The 19170-nt window shown below is 49.9% G+C and overlaps 2 protein-coding genes across 6 annotated transcripts in view; one reads left to right on the forward strand and one right to left on the reverse strand.

Moving 5' to 3' along the window:
* vps52 (VPS52 subunit of GARP complex) overlaps positions 1-12400 on the reverse strand; it is a 22170-nt gene extending 9770 nt beyond the window's left edge. For 4 of the 5 annotated variants that reach the window (XM_080521466.1, XM_080521463.1, XM_080521465.1 and 1 more), the window contains exons 1-11: positions 12232-12400; positions 11979-12060; positions 11859-11911; positions 10195-10270; positions 10036-10103; positions 9748-9923; positions 6395-6545; positions 6164-6264; positions 932-1064; positions 801-858; positions 24-157 (exon numbers count right to left, since the gene is read on the reverse strand). In XM_080521466.1, coding sequence (XP_080377592.1) covers positions 24-157; positions 801-858; positions 932-1064; positions 6164-6264; positions 6395-6545; positions 9748-9923; positions 10036-10103; positions 10195-10270; positions 11859-11911; positions 11979-12060; positions 12232-12303 — 1104 coding nt within the window. In that variant the 5' untranslated portion in view covers positions 12304-12400. Of the gene's footprint in view, positions 1-23; positions 158-800; positions 859-931; positions 1065-6163; positions 6265-6394; positions 6546-9597; positions 9629-9747; positions 9924-10035; positions 10104-10194; positions 10271-11858; positions 11912-11978; positions 12061-12231 lie in introns of those variants that run through there. The other variant, XM_080521464.1, reaches the window with a different exon arrangement.
* rps18 (ribosomal protein S18) lies at positions 12360-18776 on the forward strand. The gene is made up of 6 exons (XM_080521467.1): positions 12360-12477; positions 13371-13469; positions 13547-13633; positions 18142-18243; positions 18353-18444; positions 18652-18776. The coding sequence occupies exons 1-6, from the start codon at positions 12475-12477 to the stop codon at positions 18725-18727; spliced, it is 459 nt and encodes a 152-aa protein (XP_080377593.1). The 5' UTR covers positions 12360-12474; the 3' UTR covers positions 18728-18776.
* Positions 18777-19170: the final 394 nt, after the last annotated feature.

A 19170-nucleotide genomic window follows, 5' to 3' on the forward strand; every position in this document is an offset into this window, starting at 1 on the left:
GAGGGGACCGGGTGCAGCCTCACCCTGCTGTCCCCCCTCTGGGCCGTGTGGGGGACCAGGATGGGTCCCTCCAGCTCAGCAGGACTGAGGACGGATCCTCGCTGTCCCAGGGTGAAGATGGTGTTCCTGCTCTTCAGGGACGGTTTGGAGAAGAACCCTGACCCTCAGTCAAAGAGCCTCACTCAGCTGCTCTCACACACTCACACTCTCACACACACACACACACACACACACACACACACACACACACACACACACACACACACACACACACACACACACACACACACACACACACACACACACACACACACACACACACACACACACGCACACACACACACACACACACTACATTCTTACACAAACCTGTGTCAGTGTAAACAAGGTTGTTGTTTTGTTTTGACAGCAGTGGCAGAAACAGCTCAATAACTAGTGGGTGCTGTTGCTTGTTCCTATATTGAAACCACACAGGCTTTCAAAATAAAAGCACTAAGTCCCAGGAGAACATGGACTGTGAGCCATGACCCGGCAGAGGAACCATTGTTCCCATGGTGTCTAATGAGTACACAAGTTCTAGTGACTACCAACGTGGCGACAGGAGCACAGTTGCTGCCGTTTCCATGACAACAGAGTTCCAGCGTTTCCATAACGTGTTGCTGTTGCCGATTTACACAGCGCCACAGTGGAAGCGTTTTCCTGACGCTCTGTTGTCATGTAAATGGCTCCAAAACAAAACAAAGGTTGCCATGGAAACGAGCCCTGAGCCACAGTGCGGTGGTTCAGCGGTTGAAGGATATCTTTCTTGGCCGTGTCCTCCACCCCCATCAGGTCGTCCTTGTCTGCCACCTCCTCGTACTGCAACGGGACAGACGCCTCGTTTCAGAGCGGGACACGCACACGGAAGCAGCCGCAAGTTTCAATCCCTGACCTGCACTTTGAGCAGCCGCCCGCTGTACGACTTGAAGTAGCTGTAGTAGATCTTACTCATGGTGTCCACGTACTCGTCTCGGATCTCTTTGGCCACCGTGCGCTCGTTGGCCAGGAGGAACTGGTAGAAGAACCTGGAAGGAAGCATCCGACAGGACGAGGTCAAAGGTCACCGGTCTGGAGCTGAAGGTCACTGGTCTGGAGCTAAAGGTCACCGGTCTGGAGCTAAAGGTCACTGGAGCTAAAGGTCCCTGGTCTGGAGCTAAAGGTCACCGGTCTGGAGCTAAAGGTCCCTGGAGCTAAAGGTCCCTGGTCTGGAGCTAAAGGTCACCGGTCTGGAGCTAAAGGTCACTGGTCTGGAGCTAAAGGTCACCGGTCTGGAGCTAAAGGTCACTGGAGCTAAAGGTCACCGGTCTGGAGCTAAAGGTCAACGGTCTGGAGCTAAAGGTCACTGGAGCTAAAGGTCAACGGTCTGGAGCTAAAGGTCAACGGTCTGGAGCTAAAGGTCACTGGAGCTAAAGGTCCCTGGTCTGGAGCTAAAGGTCACCGGTCTGGAGCTAAAGGTCCCTGGAGCTAAAGGTCCCTGGTCTGGAGCTAAAGGTCACCGGTCTGGAGCTAAAGGTCCCTGGAGCTAAAGGTCACCGGTCTGGAGCTAAAGGTCACTGGAGCTAAAGGTCACCGGTCTGGAGCTAAAGGTCCCTGGAGCTAAAGGTCACCGGTCTGGAGCTAAAGGTCACTGGAGCTAAAGGTCCCTGGTCTGGAGCTAAAGGTCACTGGAGCTAAAGGTCCCTGGAGCTAAAGGTCACCGGTCTGGAGCTAAAGGTCACTGGAGCTAAAGGTCCCTGGAGCTAAAGGTCACCGGTCTGGAGCTAAAGGTCACTGGAGCTAAAGGTCCCTGGAGCTAAAGGTCACCGGTCTGGAGCTAAAGGTCACCGGTCTGGAGCTAAAGGTCACTGGAGCTAAAGGTCCCTGGAGCTAAAGGTCACCGGTCTGGAGCTAAAGGTCACTGGAGCTAAAGGTCACCGGTCTGGAGCTAAAGGTCACTGGAGCTAAAGGTCACCGGTCTGGAGCTAAAGGTCACTGGAGCTAAAGGTCCCTGGTCTGGAGCTAAAGGTCACTGGAGCTAAAGGTCCCTGGAGCTAAAGGTCACCGGTCTGGAGCTAAAGGTCACTGGAGCTAAAGGTCCCTGGAGCTAAAGGTCACCGGTCTGGAGCTAAAGGTCACTGGAGCTAAAGGTCCCTGGAGCTAAAGGTCACCGGTCTGGAGCTAAAGGTCACCGGTCTGGAGCTAAAGGTCACTGGAGCTAAAGGTCACCGGTCTGGAGCTAAAGGTCACTGGAGCTAAAGGTCACCGGTCTGGAGCTAAAGGTCACTGGAGCTAAAGGTCACCGGTCTGGAGCTAAAGGTCACTGGAGCTAAAGGTCCCTGGTCTGGAGCTAAAGGTCACCGGTCTGGAGCTAAAGGTCACTGGAGCTAAAGGTCCCTGGAGCTAAAGGTCACCGGTCTGGAGCTAAAGGTCACCGGTCTGGAGCTAAAGGTCACTGGAGCTAAATGTCACCGGTCTGGAGCTAAAGGTCACCGGTCTGGAGCTAAAGGTCCCTGGTCTGGAGCTAAAGGTCACCGGTCTGGGGCTAAAGGTCACCGGTCTGGAGCTAAAGGTCACTGGAGCTAAATGTCACCGGTCTGGAGCTAAAGGTCACTGGAGCTAAATGTCACCGGTCTGGAGCTAAAGGTCACTGGAGCTAAAGGTCCCTGGAGCTAAAGGTCACCGGTCTGGAGCTAAAGGTCACTGGAGCTAAAGGTCCCTGGCGCTAAAGGTCACCGGTCTGGAGCTAAAGGTCCCTGGTCTGGAGCTAAAGGTCACTGGAGCTAAAGGTCACCGGTCTGGAGCTAAAGGTAAACGGTCTGGAGCTAAAGGTCACTGGTCTGGAGCTAAAGGTCACCGGTCTGGAGCTAAAGGTCACTGGAGCTAAAGGTCAACGGTCTGGAGCTAAAGGTCACTGGAGCTAAAGGTCACCGGACTGGAGCTAAAGGTCACTGGTGCTAAAGGTCAACGGTCTGGAGCTAAAGGTCACTGGTCTGGAGCTAAAGGTCACTAGAGCTAAAGGTCACCGGTCTGGAGCTAAAGGTCACCGGTCTGGAGCTAAAGGTCAATGGTCTGGAGCTAAAGGTCACTGGAGCTAAAGGTCAACGGTCTGGAGCTAAAGGTCACCGGTCTGGAGCTAAAGGTCACTGGCGCTAAAGGTCAACGGTCTGGAGCTAAAGGTCACTGGTCTGGAGCTAAAGGTCACTAGAGCTAAAGGTCACCGGTCTGGAGCTAAAGGTCACCGGTCTGGAGCTAAAGGTCACTGGAGCTAAAGGTCAACGGTCTGGAGCTAAAGGTCAACGGTCTGGAGCTAAAGGTCACTGGAGCTAAAGGTCAACGGTCTGGAGCTAAAGGTCACTGGTCTGGAGCTAAAGGTCACTAGAGCTAAAGGTCACCGGTCTGGAGCTAAAGGTCACTGGAGCTAAAGGCCACCGGTCTGGAGCTAAAGGTCACTGGAGCTAAAGGTCAACGGTCTGGAGCTAAAGGTCAACGGTCTGGAGCTAAAGGTCACTGGAGCTAAAGGTCAACGGTCTGGAGCTAAAGGTCACTGGTCTGGAGCTAAAGGTCACTAGAGCTAAAGGTCACCGGTCTGGAGCTAAAGGTCACTGGAGCTAAAGGTCACTAGAGCTAAAGGTCACCGGTCTGGAGCTAAAGGTCACTGGAGCTAAAGGTCCCTGGAGCTAAAGGTCACTAGAGCTAAAGGTCACCGGTCTGGAGCTAAAGGTCACTAGAGCTAAAGGTCACCGGTCTGGAGCTAAAGGTCACGTCAGGCTTTACCAAACTGATGGAGCCTCACATCCCGCATGAACACATGAATTAACCCTCAGTCCTCAGGGCAGATGGAGGCTGATGAAATAACAATGGCTGGAGATAACGCTAACACGAACTCCATGGATGGATGGATGGATGGATGGATGGAGAGAGAGAGAGAGAGAGAGAGAGAGAGAGAGAGAGAGAGAGAGAGCGAGAGAGAGAGGGAGAGAGACAGAGACAGACAGAGAGAGAGAGCGAGACAGACAGACAGAGAGAGAGACAGAGAGAGAGCGAGACAGACAGAGAGAGAGAGAGAGACAGACAGAGAGAGAGCGAGACAGACAGAGAGAGAGACAGACAGAGAGAGTGAGAGACAGAGAGACAGAGAGAGACAGAGAGAGAGCGAGACAGACAGAGAGAGAGTGAGACAGACAGAGAGAGAGCGAGACAGACAGAGAGAGAGTGAGACAGACAGAGAGAGAGCGAGACAGACAGAGAGAGAGTGAGAAAGACAGAGAGAGAGTGAGACAGACAGAGAGAGAGTGAGACAGACAGAGAGACAGAGAGAGAGCGAGACAGACAGAGACAGACAGAGAGAGAGTGAGAAAGACAGAGAGACAGACAGAGAGAGAGAGAGAGAGAGCGAGACAGACAGAGAGAGAGCGAGACAGACAGAGAGAGATTGAGACAGACAGAGAGAGAGTGAGACAGACAGAGAGACAGAGAGAGAGCGAGACAGACAGAGAGAGACAGAGAGAGAGCGAGACAGACAGAGAGAGAGTGAGACAGACAGAGAGAGAGCGAGACAGACAGAGAGAGAGCGAGACAGACAGAGAGAGAGTGAGAAAGACAGAGAGAGAGCGAGACAGACAGCGAGACAGAGAGAGAGCGAGACAGACAGAGAGAGAGTGAGAAAGACAGAGAGAGAGCGAGACAGACAGAGAGAGAGTGAGACAGACAGAGAGACAGAGAGAGAGCGAGACAGACAGAGAGAGAGAGAGACAGACAGAGAGAGAGCGAGACAGACAGAGAGAGAGTGAGACAGACAGAGAGAGAGTGAGACAGACAGAGAGACAGAGAGAGAGCGAGACAGACAGAGAGAGAGCGAGACAGACAGAGAGAGAGCGAGACAGACAGAGAGAGAGCGAGACAGACAGAGAGAGAGTGAGACAGGCAGAGAGAGAGCGAGACAGACAGAGAGACAGAGAGAAAGCGAGACAGACAGAGAGAGAGCGAGACAGACAGAGAGAGTGAGACAGACAGAGAGAGAGCGAGACAGACAGAGAGAGTGAGACAGACAGAGAGAGAGCAAGACAGACAGAGAGAGTGAGACAGACAGAGAGAGAGTGAGACAGACAGAGAGACAGAGAGAGAGCGAGACAGACAGAGCGAGACAGACAGAGAGAGAGCGAGACAGACAGAGAGAGAGCGAGACAGACAGAGAGAGAGTGAGACAGGCAGAGAGAGAGCGAGACAGACAGAGAGACAGACAGAGAGACAGAGAGAAAGCGAGACAGACAGAGAGAGAGCGAGACAGACAGAGAGAGAGTGAGAAAGACAGAGAGAGAGCGAGACAGACAGAGAGAGAGAGAGACAGACAGAGAGACAGAGAGACAGAGAGGGAGTGAGACAGACAGAGAGACAGAGAGAGAGCGAAACAGACAGAGAGAGAGTGAGACAGACAGAGAGAGAGTGAGACAGGCAGAGAGAGAGCGAGACAGACAGAGAGAGAGTGAGACAGACAGAGAGAGAGCGAGACAGAGAGAGAGAGCGAGACAGACAGAGAGAGAGAGACAGACAGAGAGACAGAGAGGGAGTGAGACAGACAGAGAGACAGAGAGAGAGCGAGACAGACAGAGAGACAGAGAGAGAGCGAGACAGACAGAGAGAGAGAGACAGACAGAGAGACACAGAGGGAGTGAGACAGACAGAGAGACAGAGAGAGAGCGAGACAGACAGAGAGACAGAGAGAGAGCGAGACAGACAGAGAGAGAGAGACAGACAGAGAGACACAGAGGGAGTGAGACAGACAGAGAGACAGAGAGAGAGCGAGACAGACAGAGAGAGAGCGAGACAGACAGAGAGAGAGTGAGACAGACAGAGAGAGAGCGAGACAGACAGAGAGACAGACAGAGAGACAGAGAGAGAGCGAGACAGACAGAGAGAGAGCGAGACAGACAGAGAGAGAGCGACGGCAGCTCTGTAACCCACCACCTCTCGTGGATGTTATACCTCCATCTGCCACTGGGTGGCCTTGTTCTGCTTCACCGTGACAAAGACTAGAAACAACACCTGGGGTCTCCCTGTCCTGTGGACATCACCTGTCCTGTGGAGCTCACCTGTCCCGGGCAGACTCCCCTGTCCTGTGGACATAACCTGTCCCAGGCAGACTCACCTGTACTTGAGCAGGGTGTTCTGGGGGATCTGGTAGTTGGTCATGGGCTTCCTGAAGGAGTAAATCTTCTGCAGGATGAACTCTCTGATCTTGGTCACGGCCTGCAGAGAAGAACAAGGTGCTACCTGTACAACTTTCCTCACATCATTTCTTCTTCGATCCTTCATCAAAATGATCACAACAAAGTAGAGATGAAAGCTCTGGAGGACAAAGTGCTGGTGTGTCCCAGACCTTGAGCTTGAGGCGGTCCACGATGTCCTGGATGTCAGCGCAGGCCAGCGTCTCCCTGAAGCTCAGCTCTTTAGCAAAGTTGATCTTGTTGTTGAGCTCATGGAGCTGCTCCAGGAACTGCTGCTCAGTGACGGGGCTGTCCAGGATGGTGCTGCACACACACACACACACACACACACACACACACACACACACACACACACACACACACACACACACACACACACACACACACACACACACACACACACACACACACAGTGGTGTAGCAGTGTGATGTATAAGGAATCAATACTGATACTGTTAATTTGTTTAATCATAAACATTTTTTTTAACTATTTTTCCTCGATGTATAAACTTTAACAAACACATCAAAACAACATCTCACTGCTTGTATTGTAACTTCATAGTTGTTTCATAAACGTCTGCAGTGTTTTTTCTTGAGAATGCACAAGTGAAGCCCGGCCCCGTCCTCCTCCGTCCCTCTGGAAACATTATGATGGGCTGCCAGGGGACATGTGCTTCAAACCACTGGAGCTTCCTCAGGTTAGAGGGACGTCCCCACTGGCCTGGACGTCAATATTCCTCAGGTTAGAGGGACGTCCCCACTGGCCTGGACGTCAATATTCCTCAGGTTAGAGGGACGTCCCCACTGGCCTGGACGTCAATATTCCTCAGGTTAGAGGGACGTCCCCACTGGCCTGGACGTCAATATTCCTCAGGTTAGAGGGACGTCCCCACTGGCCTGGACGTCAATATTCCAGTATAATCTGTATTGTGTTTTGAAACATGGAGGCTCTCCAGAGCTTTTCATCAGCTGCTCTGTGACTGAACACACTGCTGGCGCCACCACGCTGGTGTCAGTGGGCCGGAGACGTAGCGGTGAGACGTAGCGGTGGCACGTGGCGGTGGGACGTAGATGTAGCGGTGGGGCGTAGACGTAGCAATGAGACGTAGCGGTGGGACGTAGACGTAGCGGTGGCACGTGGCGGTGGGACGTAGACGTAGCGGTGGCACGTGGCGGTGGGACGTAGACGTAGCGGTGGGGCGTAGACATAGCGGTGAGACGTAGCGGTGGCACGTGGCGGTGGGACGTAGACGTAGCGGTGGCACGTGGCGGTGGGACGTAGACATAGCGGTGAGACGTAGCGGTGGCACGTGGCGGTGGGACGTAGACGTAGCGGTGGGGCGTAGACATAGCGGTGAGATGTAGCGGTGGCACGTGGCGGTGGGACGTAGACGTAGCGGTGGGGCGTAGACATAGCGGTGAGATGTAGCGGTGGCACGTGGCGGTGGGACGTAGACGTAGCGGTGGCACGTGGCGGTGGGACGTAGATGTAGCGGTGGGGCGTAGACATAGCGGAGAGACATAACGGTGGCACGTGGCGGTGGGACGTAGACGTAGCGGTGGGGCGTAGACATAGCGGAGAGACATAACGGTGGCACGTGGCGGTGGGACGTAGACGTAGCGGTGGGGCGTAGACATAGCGGTGAGACATAACGGTGGCACCTGGCGGTGGGACGTAGACGTAGCGGTGGGGCGTAGACGTAGCGGTGAGACGTAGCGGTGGGACGTAGACGTAGTGGTGAGACGTAGCGGTGGCACGTGGCGGTGGGACGTAGATGTAGCGGTGGGGCGTAGACATAGCGGTGGCACGTGGCGGTGGGACGTAGACGTAGCGGTGGGGCGTAGACATAGCGGTGAGACATAACGGTGGCACGTGGCGGTGGGACGTAGACGTAGCGGTGGGGCGTAGACATAGCGGTGAGACATAACGGTGGCACGTAGCGGTGGCACGTGGCGGTGGGACGTAGATGTAGCGGTGGGGCGTAGACATAGCGGAGAGACATAACGGTGGCACGTGGCGGTGGGACGTAGACGTAGCGGTGGGGCGTAGACATAGCGGTGAGACATAACGGTGGCACCTGGCGGTGGGACGTAGACGTAGCGGTGGGGCGTAGACGTAGCGGTGAGACGTAGCGGTGGGACGTAGACGTAGTGGTGAGACGTAGCGGTGGCACGTGGCGGTGGGACGTAGATGTAGCGGTGGGGCGTAGACATAGCGGAGAGACATAACGGTGGCACGTGGCGGTGGGACGTAGATGTAGCGGTGGGGCGTAGACATAGCGGTGAGACATAACGGTGGCACGTGGCGGTGGGACGTAGACGTAGCGGTGGGGCGTAGACGTAGCGGTGAGACGTAGCGGTGGGACGTAGACGTAGTGGTGAGACGTAGCGGTGGCACGTGGCGGTGGGACGTAGACGTAGCGGTGGGGCGTAGACGTAGCGGTGAGACGTAGCGGTGGGACGTAGACGTAGTGGTGAGACGTAGCGGTGGCACGTGGCGGTGGGACGTAGACGAAGCGGTGGCACGTGGCGGTGGGACGTAGATGTAGCGGTGGGGCGTAGACATAGCGGAGAGACATAACGGTGGCACGTGGCGGTGGGACGTAGACGTAGCGGTGGGGCGTAGACGTAGCGGTGAGACGTAGCGGTGGGACGTAGACGTAGTGGTGAGACGTAGCGGTGGCACGTGGCGGTGGGACGTAGACGAAGCGGTGGCACGTGGCGGTGGGACGTAGATGTAGCGGTGGGGCGTAGACATAGCGGTGAGACGTAGCGGTGGGACGTAGACGTAGTGGTGAGACGTAGCGGTGGCACGTGGCGGTGGGACGTAGACGAAGCGGTGGCACGTGGCGGTGGGACGTAGATGTAGCGGTGGGGCGTAGACATAGCGGAGAGACATAACGGTGGCACGTGGCGGTGGGACGTAGACGTAGCGGTGGGGCGTAGACGTAGCGGTGAGACGTAGCGGTGGGACGTAGACGTAGTGGTGAGACGTAGCGGTGGCACGTGGCGGTGGGACGTAGACGAAGCGGTGAGACGTAGCGGTGAGACGTAGCGGTGAGACATAGCTGTGGGACGTAGACGTAGCGGTGGGACGTAGCGGTGGGGCGTAGACGTAGCGGTGGGATGTAGTGCTGGGACGTAGCGGTGAGACGTAGCGGTGGGACGTAGATGTAGTGGTGGGACGTAGATGTAGCGGTGAGGCGTAGACGTAGCGGTGGGATGTAGCGGTGGGACGTAGCAGTGAGACGTAGCGGTGGGACGTAGATGTAGTGGTGGGACGTAGATGTAGCGGTGAGGCGTAGACGTAGCGGTGGGAGGTAGACGTAGCGGTGGGACGTAGCGGAGGACTGACGAGATCATGGCTCCAGGCACCACCAGCTCGTCCACCAGCTGGACGTAGCGGTAGCGGACGTAGCGGAGGACTTACGAGATCATGGCTCCAGGCACCACCAGCTCGTCCACCAGCTGGACGTAGCGGTAGCGGACGTAGTGGAGGACTTACGAGATCATGGCTCCAGGCACCACCAGCTCGTCCACCAGCTGGCTCAGGTGACTTCGCACCGCCTGGCGGTTCTTCAGCCGGACGTTCATGCTGACGGACTGCTGCTGCAGCGTCTGGATCTCACTGCTGATGGAGGACAGGTCGCTCTGGAAGCCGCTCAGCATGCCCTCCATCCGCTACACACACACACACACACACACAGACACACACACACACGCACACACACGCACACACACTCAGTGCCCATGGGCCCCACGCCACCACGTGCAGTGCATTGTGGGAGCTCACCTCCAGGATGGAGTCGCAGGCGGTGATCTGGTTGTGGAGCAGAGCGATGTTCTGACTCTCTTTGATGTCTGGGAGTCTGGTGCTCAGGAGAAACCTGCAGCCATCACAACCCTCTAATCCAGGATGGGATTATTTAACCCTCCACATGCTGAAGGATACAGTCTCTGATGGACACCTGCTCAATCCTCTGAAGCTCCGCCTCCACCTGTTTGGAGTACTGACGAAGGTCCACACCCTGCAAATACTTTAGTAACTAAGTTACAAGTAATCTACTTTATCATTGCCTTTCTCTGAGACTAGTTGCAGAACCGACATCCAGATTATAGAGCATCTTCCTCATCTAACACCAGATTATAGAGCATATTCCTCCTCTAACACCAGATTATAGAGCATCTTCCTCCTCTAATCCAGATTATAGAGCATCGTCCTCCTCTAACACCAGATTATAGAGCATCTTCCTCCTCTAACACCAGATTATAGAGCATCTTCCTCCTCTAACACCAGATTATAGAGCATCTTCCTCCTTAACACCAGATTATAGAGCATCTTCCTCCTCTAACACCAGAGTATAGAGCATGTTCCTTCTCTAACACCAGATTATAGAGCATCTTCCTCTTCTAACACCAGATTATAGAGCATCTTCCTCCTTTAACATCAGATTATAGAGGTTCTTCCTCCTCTACCACCAGATTATAGAGCATCTTCCTCATCTAACACCAGATTATAGAGCATCTTCCTCCTCTAACATCAGATTATAGAGCATCTTCCTCTTCTAACACCAGATTATAGAGCATCTTCCTCCTTTAACACCAGATTATAGAGCATCTTCCTCCTCTAACACCAGAGTATAGAGCATGTTCCTTCTCTAACACCAGATTATAGAGCATCTTCCTCCTTTAACATCAGATTATAGAGGTTCTTCCTCCTTTACCACCAGATTATAGAGCATCTTCCTTGTCTAACACCAGAGTATAGAGCATCTTCCTTCTCTAACATCAGATTATAGAGCATCTTCCTCTTCTAACACCAGATTATAGAGCATCTTCCTCCTTTAACACCAGATTATAGAGGTTCTTCCTCCTCTAACACCAGATTATAGAGGTTCTTCGTCCTCTAACACCCGATTATAGAGCATCTTGCTCCTCTAACACCAGATTATAGAGCATCTTCCTCCTCTAACACCAGATTATAGAGCATCTTCCTCCTTAACACCAGATTATAGAGCATCTTCCTCATCTAACACCAGAGTATAGAGCATCTTCCTTCTCTAACATCAGATTATAGAGCATCTTCCTCTTCTAACACCAGATTATAGAGCATCTTCCTCCTTTAACACCAGATTATAGAGCATCTTCATCCTCTAACACCAGAGTATAGAGCATGTTCCTTCTCTAACACCAGATTATAGAGCATCTTCTTCCTTTAACATCAGATTATAGAGCATCTTCCTCCTTTAACACCAGATTATAGAGGTTCTTCCTCCTCTAACACCAGATTATAGAGGTTCTTCCTCCTCTAACACCAGATTATAGAGCATCTTCCTCCTCTAACACCAGATTATAGAGCATCTTCCTCCTCTAACACCAGATTATAGAGCATCTTCCTCCTTTAACACCAGATTATAGAGGTTCTTCCTCCTCTAACACCAGATTATAGAGCATCCTCCTCCTCTAACACCAGATTATAGAGCATCTTCCTCCTCTAACACCAGATTATAGAGCATCTTCCTCCTTTAACATCAGATTATAGAGGTTCTTCCTCCTCTACCACCAGATTATAGAGCATCTTCCTGTCTCGTCATGTCCTCAGTGTGATGTTCTCACCGTCTTCAGAGCCTCCTTCACCAGGTCGTCCTCTAGATTAGCCTGGATGTGGACTGCAGGAGACAGAGACAGACGTGAGACGGAGGTTGGACTCTTCATGCTGGTGGAGGAGACACTCACTGTCCACTTCGTCCAGGATGAACTCGTCTGTGGTCAGGTCCAGTTCTCCCAGGGCCAGCTGGCTCATGTCCCCCTCACTCTTCTGCAGGACCAGGACAGAGTGAGAGGATGCACTCACTCACACACACACACACACACACACACACACACACACACACACACACAGAGACGCACACGCACGCACACGCACGCACACGCAGTCTCTCAGTGTGTACGTGTTCGTTAATGTCTCCATTGCGTGTCTTCGTCTCACCTCGTCGTGTAACAACAGTTCTTCTGCTCTGTTCCCCGCCGCCGGCCGGAGCACAGCGCTTCCCTCCGCCATGGTGGCAGCAACGCAATCAAATCCACCGAGTTAATCAATTAAATCGGTCAGGAAATAGATGTTTCCGTCTCGTCGTCTTCTGTTGACGTCGAGTCCACTTCCGGTCGCCGACAGCCTGAAACTCTCGCGAGAACTACGCTACTTCCTCTTCGCGCGGAACCTTCCTCCAAGATGGTGAGACAACATTCACAACCGAGCACAATTCCTGTGATAATCTGCAGCCATCCTGCTTTAATCTGAACTTTTCAACGCCTCAACTCCGAACATGAACGTTCCATCGCTCGAGGGAGCGAACTCGTGAAGGATTGTTGGGAAAAGAACGGGCCACGGTGCAGAAATGTGTAAAGTGTGAGCCGATGTGTAGGAACCGTCTTCAGCCATAAGCTCATCATGTAACCACGTTTCCGGACGAAGTTTCAATAACTAACGTGTCTAAATAGTAGCGGTAATCTGTCAGCTGTTGTTACAAACACCATCTGTAGAAGTGTACAGAAATGTCCACAGTTAGCTGTGTGAGCTGACTAGCATTAGCATTAGCATCGCAGTGTGAGTCTACAGTGAAGATCTTCTGACTTCACATTAGAGATCTCGGTTTCCTTACTTCACTTGGTGCAGTTCTTTGATATGTTTGTTGAAGTAAAGACTTGGACGTTGACTTTGGTTGCTGTGAGTCAGACTAAAGAACCTGAAAGGAGAGTAACAACATGAGAAGGTCGGGTACGTTTAGCCTTGTGTTTCTCATTGTATGAAATGTTCACTGGAGATTAGACTTCTAAAATTGGTGGAATATCGCTGAAGGTACCGTTGTTTAAATCTAGTGTTCGGTTTTGATCTCTTTAATCTGTGTGAATGGAGAGTGACAGTTTTATACCACTGTTTAAGTGTTAGATTGCGTATGACTTGTCGTAGATGGGTTTGATTTGTTGAAGCTGCAGAATGTGAGACTTTGTGCTTGTGTCTTTGTCTAAACTGAGATCAAACAATCAGATGGCTTTCCTCCATGTTTGGTCTGATTCATCAAGTTCAACTGGCTCTGGTTGACGTTTGTCTGATCTGCTGTGTTTTAGTCTCTGGTCATTCCTGAGAAGTTCCAGCACATTCTTCGTGTTCTCAACACGAACATCGATGGCAGGAGGAAAATCGCCTTCGCCATCACTGCCATCAAGGTGAGCCGGTTGCTTGGAGTTCGTTCGGTGTGGCAGCTTGGCGTGGTGGCTGGTGGTAACGTGTGTTCTGCTCGCAGGGTGTTGGCAGGCGATACGCCCACGTGGTCCTGAGGAAGGCCGACATCGACCTGAACAAGAGGGCAGGGGAGCTGACGGAGGAGGAGGTGAGGGGACGCTTGTAGCATCTCACACCGCGCAAGCAGACGGACCCGTTTACACCACAGGGTTTTCAATCAAACACTCAACTCTTGTCGCGTCTTGGTGGCCTGTTCACATGACTGATGCCCACAGCCACTGGAGATAGAACCTTCTAGATGACGCAAACTCTTCTCCTGGTCTCACCACCGTTGCAACAAGTAGTTGTGCACATGCTCAGTAGAGACGATCAGAACCATAGTTCCTCTGTGATTTTATGACTCTCAGTCCATTTTCTCCTGGGACTTGTTACTTGTATGTTGGCAGTCACCATAGTAACAATCCTCCTTCAGGGTCAACATTAATGCCGTTTTTCCACTGCACAAAAAGGTCAGGGATGGAACGGAGCGGTACAACAAAGAGGAACCGGTGCCTGTTTCCACTGCAGAAAGGAGCTTAAAAAGTAGGCGGGGCTGAGCAGATATGTGACGTTGTAACATTATCCTCACCCAGGCGGCAGATCTAGATCTTATGATCCTCTGTTGTTGTTTACATCCTCCACTTTGCACTAGTTGTTCAGTTAACTGTTATTGTTTGCAGCAGCAGAGCTGCAGCTGTAACTTCCATGTTGGTCCAGAGAGAGTGATGCTCTGGTGACGGGTCCTGCACCCAGCTCCCCGGCTGGCTGCAGCACAGAGCCACTCCGGGACACGGAGCCTTTAGCTTCCTGCTCAAACACGCACTGCTTGTCTGTCTCTGCATCTCGTCTGCAGTCCGTCCCCATACCGCTCCTTCTGCCGAACACCGGAGTGGCAGAGAGCCGCACCTGAGCGGAAAGCGTGAACGCGATGCAAAGACAGACACCGGTGCAGCGCGGACGCGATGCATCGTGCCGCCGGTTCTGTCTTTGCATCGCGTCCGAGGTTTCTGTTCAAACGCAGTCAACGCCACTGCGTCTCGTTTGAACAGAAGCCCCGGTCTCCTCCTGCCTCACGTCACTTCTTTCACGACAACACAAAAGTTAAGCAGCAAAGAAAAGAAAAAAACCACCAGAGGATTCATCCAGTTGACATATTAAAATATTGAGGGTGTAGTCAATCACTGACCAATCAGCAGACGGCTCCTCAAACTCACACCTGTTCCATGGTCCTGGTACCCTGATGGAGGGGGGGCGGAGAAGAGACCCCCTGTGGAGAGGTTGTTTCTGGAAAATCACGAATTTGTGCAGTGGAAAGCTGAACAGTAACAGACTATACCGTTCTATCCTGCACTTGTTGTGCGGTGGAAACGGGGCGTAGGACTTGCCCGACCATCCGGGTCTAGTAAAAGCTGTGCTGGGGCAAGTCATTCATCTACCCAGCCTGCCCGAAGGGGTTGGTGGTTTTTTTGGCGACGTGTTGAGGTTTTTGGCAAAAAATCACTTGGCATCGCCAATCAAATCACGCCACCGCAGAGCGCAGCCATTTCTCACCCCCAGAGTGCGATCATGTGATTATTGCGTGAAAGAGATGATAGCATGGGAAGATGCTTGAAGCCGATCGTGGCCGCTATTGTGTTCCCGATTCAATATGTACACTATAATATCTAAAAAGAGGTATACAAAATAAGTAAAATTTAACTTACGAATCCAAACACAATAAAAGTTCATCTCAAGTAGCTGGACTGGTAAAATATTGCTACAATACCCTTTGAATTCACACTTGAAAGTGTTTTGTTGTGGCCACCATGTACGGCATGGGATAGGGAACCCTGGTCCTGGAGGACTGCAGCCCTGCTTGTTCTCCATGTCTCCCTCATCAATGTCCTGATGGTTCATCACCACGTTCCTCATCAATGTCCTGATGGTTCATCACCACGTTCTCCACAATTGCAATGAGCAGCTCATTGTCTGGCTTTGTTCTGAACGTGGTGATGAACCATCAGGACATTGATGGAGAACATGGTGATGAACCATCAGGACATTGATGGAGAACATGGTGATGAACCATCAGGACATTGATGGAGGGAGACATGGAGAACGTGGTGAATATTCTAGTTAATCTGAGGTTGAACCACATCTCAGGAAGTCACTGGATTAGTGTGGATTAAAATGAAGGAAATCCTGGTTTTATTTAAGCTTTGACCGTGAAACTGGGCCCAACTGTTTTGGCTCATTCTCCTTCCAAACACTTTGGCCCAATCCCAATTCTCTTTTGTACCCCTCCGCCTACCCCTTAGCCCTCCGCCCTTAGATTTGGGCCGTCCTGCCGTCCTAAATTCAAGGTGTTGCAGCAGCTTGGCTGCTTTGTTTCACATCAAGGTGAAGAAATAGACGGAGACATGGATTACTGCAGTTCTTGTATTTGGACTTCAGAAATATTTCCTCATCCACCATGTGAAAGTGGAGGATCTTCCTGGTTTGCTCTGGTCCCTGTTTTCAAAACACCATGTTAGAAGACTTTGGAACTCTACAGTGTAATAATAATGTTATAAACAGTCTCTACCAAACAAATAACAACAGGTTTATAGAACTTTAGAAGTGTATATATGTGAATCTTACTAGTATAAAACACAACAGGTTTATAGAACTTTAGAAGGGTATATATGTGAATCTTACTAGTATAAAACACAACAGGTTTATAGAACTTTAGAAGTGTATATATGTGAATCTTACTAGTATAAAACACAACAGGTTTATATAACTTTAGAAGTGTATATATGTGAATCTTACTAGTATAAAACACAACAGGTTTATAGAACTTTAGAAGTGTATATATGTGAATCTTACTAGTATAAAACACAACAGGTTTATAGAACTTTAGAAGTGTATATATGTGAATCTTACTAGTATAAAACACAACAGGTTTATAGAAGTTTAGAAGCGTATATATGTGAATCTTACTAGTATAAAACACAACAGGTTTATAGAACTTTAGTAGTGTATATATGTGAATCTTACTAGTATAAAACACAACAGGTTTATAGAACTTTAGAAGTGTATATATGTGAATCTTACTAGTATAAAACACAACAGGTTTATAGAACTTTAGAAGTGTATATATGTGAATCTTACTAGTATAAAACACAACAGGTTTATAGAACTTTAGTAGTGTATATATGTGAATCTTACTAGTATAAAACACAACAGGTTTATAGAACTTTAGTAGTGTATATATGTGAATCTTACTAGTATAAAACACAACAGGTTTATAGAACTTTAGAAGCGTATATATGTGAATCTTACTAGTATAAAACACAACAGGTTTATATAACTTTAGAAGTGTATCTATGTGAATCTTACTAGTATAAAACACAACAGGTTTATATAACTTTAGAAGTGTATATATGTGAATCTTACTAGTATAAAACACAACAGGTTTATATAACTTTAGAAGCGTATATATGTGAATCTTACTAGTATAAAACACAACAGGTTTATATAACTTTAGAAGTGTATATATGTGAATCTTACTAGTATAAAACACAACAGGTTTATAGAACTTTAGAAGCGTATATATGTGAATCTTACTAGTATAAAACACAACAGGTTTATAGAAGTTTAGAAGTGTATATATGTGAATCTTACTAGTATAAAACACAACAGGTTTATAGAACTTTAGAAGTGTATATATGTGAATCTTACTAGTATAAAACACAACAGGTTTATAGAACTTTAGAAGTGTATATATGTGAATCTTACTAGTATAAAACACAACAGGTTTATAGAACTTTAGAAGTGTATATATGTGAATCTTACTAGTATAAAACACAACAGGTTTATAGAACTTTAGAAGTGTATATATGTGAATCTTACTAGTATAAAACACAACAGGTTTATAGAAGTTTAGAAGTGTATATATGTGAATCTTACTAGTATAAAACACAACAGGTTTATAGAACTTTAGAAGCGTATATATGTGAATCTTACTAGTATAAAACACAACAGGTTTATAGAACTTTAGAAGTGTATATATGTGAATCTTACTAGTATAAAACACAACAGGTTTATAGAACTTTAGAAGCGTATATATGTGAATCTTACTAGTATAAAACACAACAGGTTTATAGAACTTTAGAAGCGTATATATGTGAATCTTACTAGTATAAAACACAACAGGTTTATAGAACTTTAGAAGTGTATATATGTGAATCTTACTAGTATAAAACACAACAGGTTTATAGAACTTTAGAAGTGTATATATGTGAATCTTACTAGTATAAAACACAACAGGTTTATAGAACTTTAGAAGTGTATATATGTGAATCTTACTAGTATAAAACACAACAGGTTTATAGAACTTTAGTAGTGAAATGCAAGTCCTTCGGCGCCATGTCCTCCTACCCCTCTGTTTAAAGTGTGCATCTGTAAAAGCTTTGTTTAGAGGGGTGAATAGCCCTTCCCCTCACCCCTCCACCTCTGAACAGTAGTGAAGTGGGACACTCAGACTCTCGTGAACATGCATTTAAAAGGGTGAGGGGTAAGATGAAGGGCTGAGGGGGAGAATTGGGATGCAGCTTTTGAGTTGATAGAAACATGAGGGTGGTGTTGTTCCGTCAGGTGGAGCGCGTGGTGACCATCATGCAGAATCCTCGGCAGTACAAGATCCCAGACTGGTTCCTCAACAGGCAGAAAGATGTCAAAGATGGCAAATACAGCCAGGTGAGTGCTTAGCCCCGCCCACTGCAGGTTGTCTTTAAGCTCCGCCCACCACGGGCTATGTTTGAACGCTTTGCCACCACAAGGCCTGAAGTGTCCGTTCTGCTTCCAGGTCCTGGCCAACGGTCTGGACAACAAGCTGAGAGAAGACCTGGAGAGGCTGAAGAAGATCAGGGCTCACCGCGGACTCCGGCACTTCTGGGGGTGAGACTAGACACACACACGCGCACACACACACACACACACACACACACACACACACACACACACACACGCACACAGTACGTCCTGGACACAACCTGAGTAGGTGGTTGATGGAAGGACTAGGAATGGTGGTGTTCCCCATCAGGAGGCCTGAGAGAAGGTTTGGTCAGAACCCCCCCAGTCTGACCCTGTTGTCTCCCCCTGCAGGCTGCGTGTGCGTGGTCAGCACACCAAGACCACCGGCCGCCGCGGCCGCACCGTCGGCGTGTCCAAGAAGAAGTAAAACCCCCGACTTCCATTTTTGTGTCAATAAAGAACAGCAGTTCAAAGCCCTTTGTTCCATGTCATGGCTTCACCAGGCTCAGCTTTCACACTGCACTGTTCCGGACTGGGGGGTCCACGGGGCCCCTGGCGGACCGGGTCTGGGCTGCAGCTCATGTTTCACACCGCCTCGTTTACATTTATTACTTAGTTACTCAAGACTGTTTATCAATTTAAGTGGAGAGAATCTTTTCAATTGTCTCAATATTTCAGTTTGTTTCGATCGTGACCAGAATTGGCATCAGTCAGGAATCTATTTGTAGTTTCCCCATATTGTGGGTGGAGATGTGAATCTCCACCCTGGAAGCCCCGGCTTGCATGCCTGAGCCTTCTAGTCCCTTCCATTGTGTACAAGGACTTGCAGTGCAGCGGGTCTCCACCAGGGGGCAGTCATCAGTTGACCTC

Source organism: Blennius ocellaris (assembly GCF_963422515.1).
Source record: "Blennius ocellaris genome assembly, contig: SCAFFOLD_133, whole genome shotgun sequence".
NCBI lineage: Eukaryota > Metazoa > Chordata > Actinopteri > Blenniiformes > Blenniidae > Blennius > Blennius ocellaris.

Excerpts from the sequence above, each read along its gene's own strand:
- rps18 (XM_080521467.1), top strand. Across the intron at positions 13,634-18,141 it reads GGGAGCTGACGGAGGAGGAG|GTGGAGCGCGTGGTGACCAT; the intron begins GTGAGGGGACGC and ends TTGTTCCGTCAG. Across the intron at positions 18,445-18,651 it reads GGACTCCGGCACTTCTGGGG|GCTGCGTGTGCGTGGTCAGC; the intron begins GTGAGACTAGAC and ends CTCCCCCTGCAG.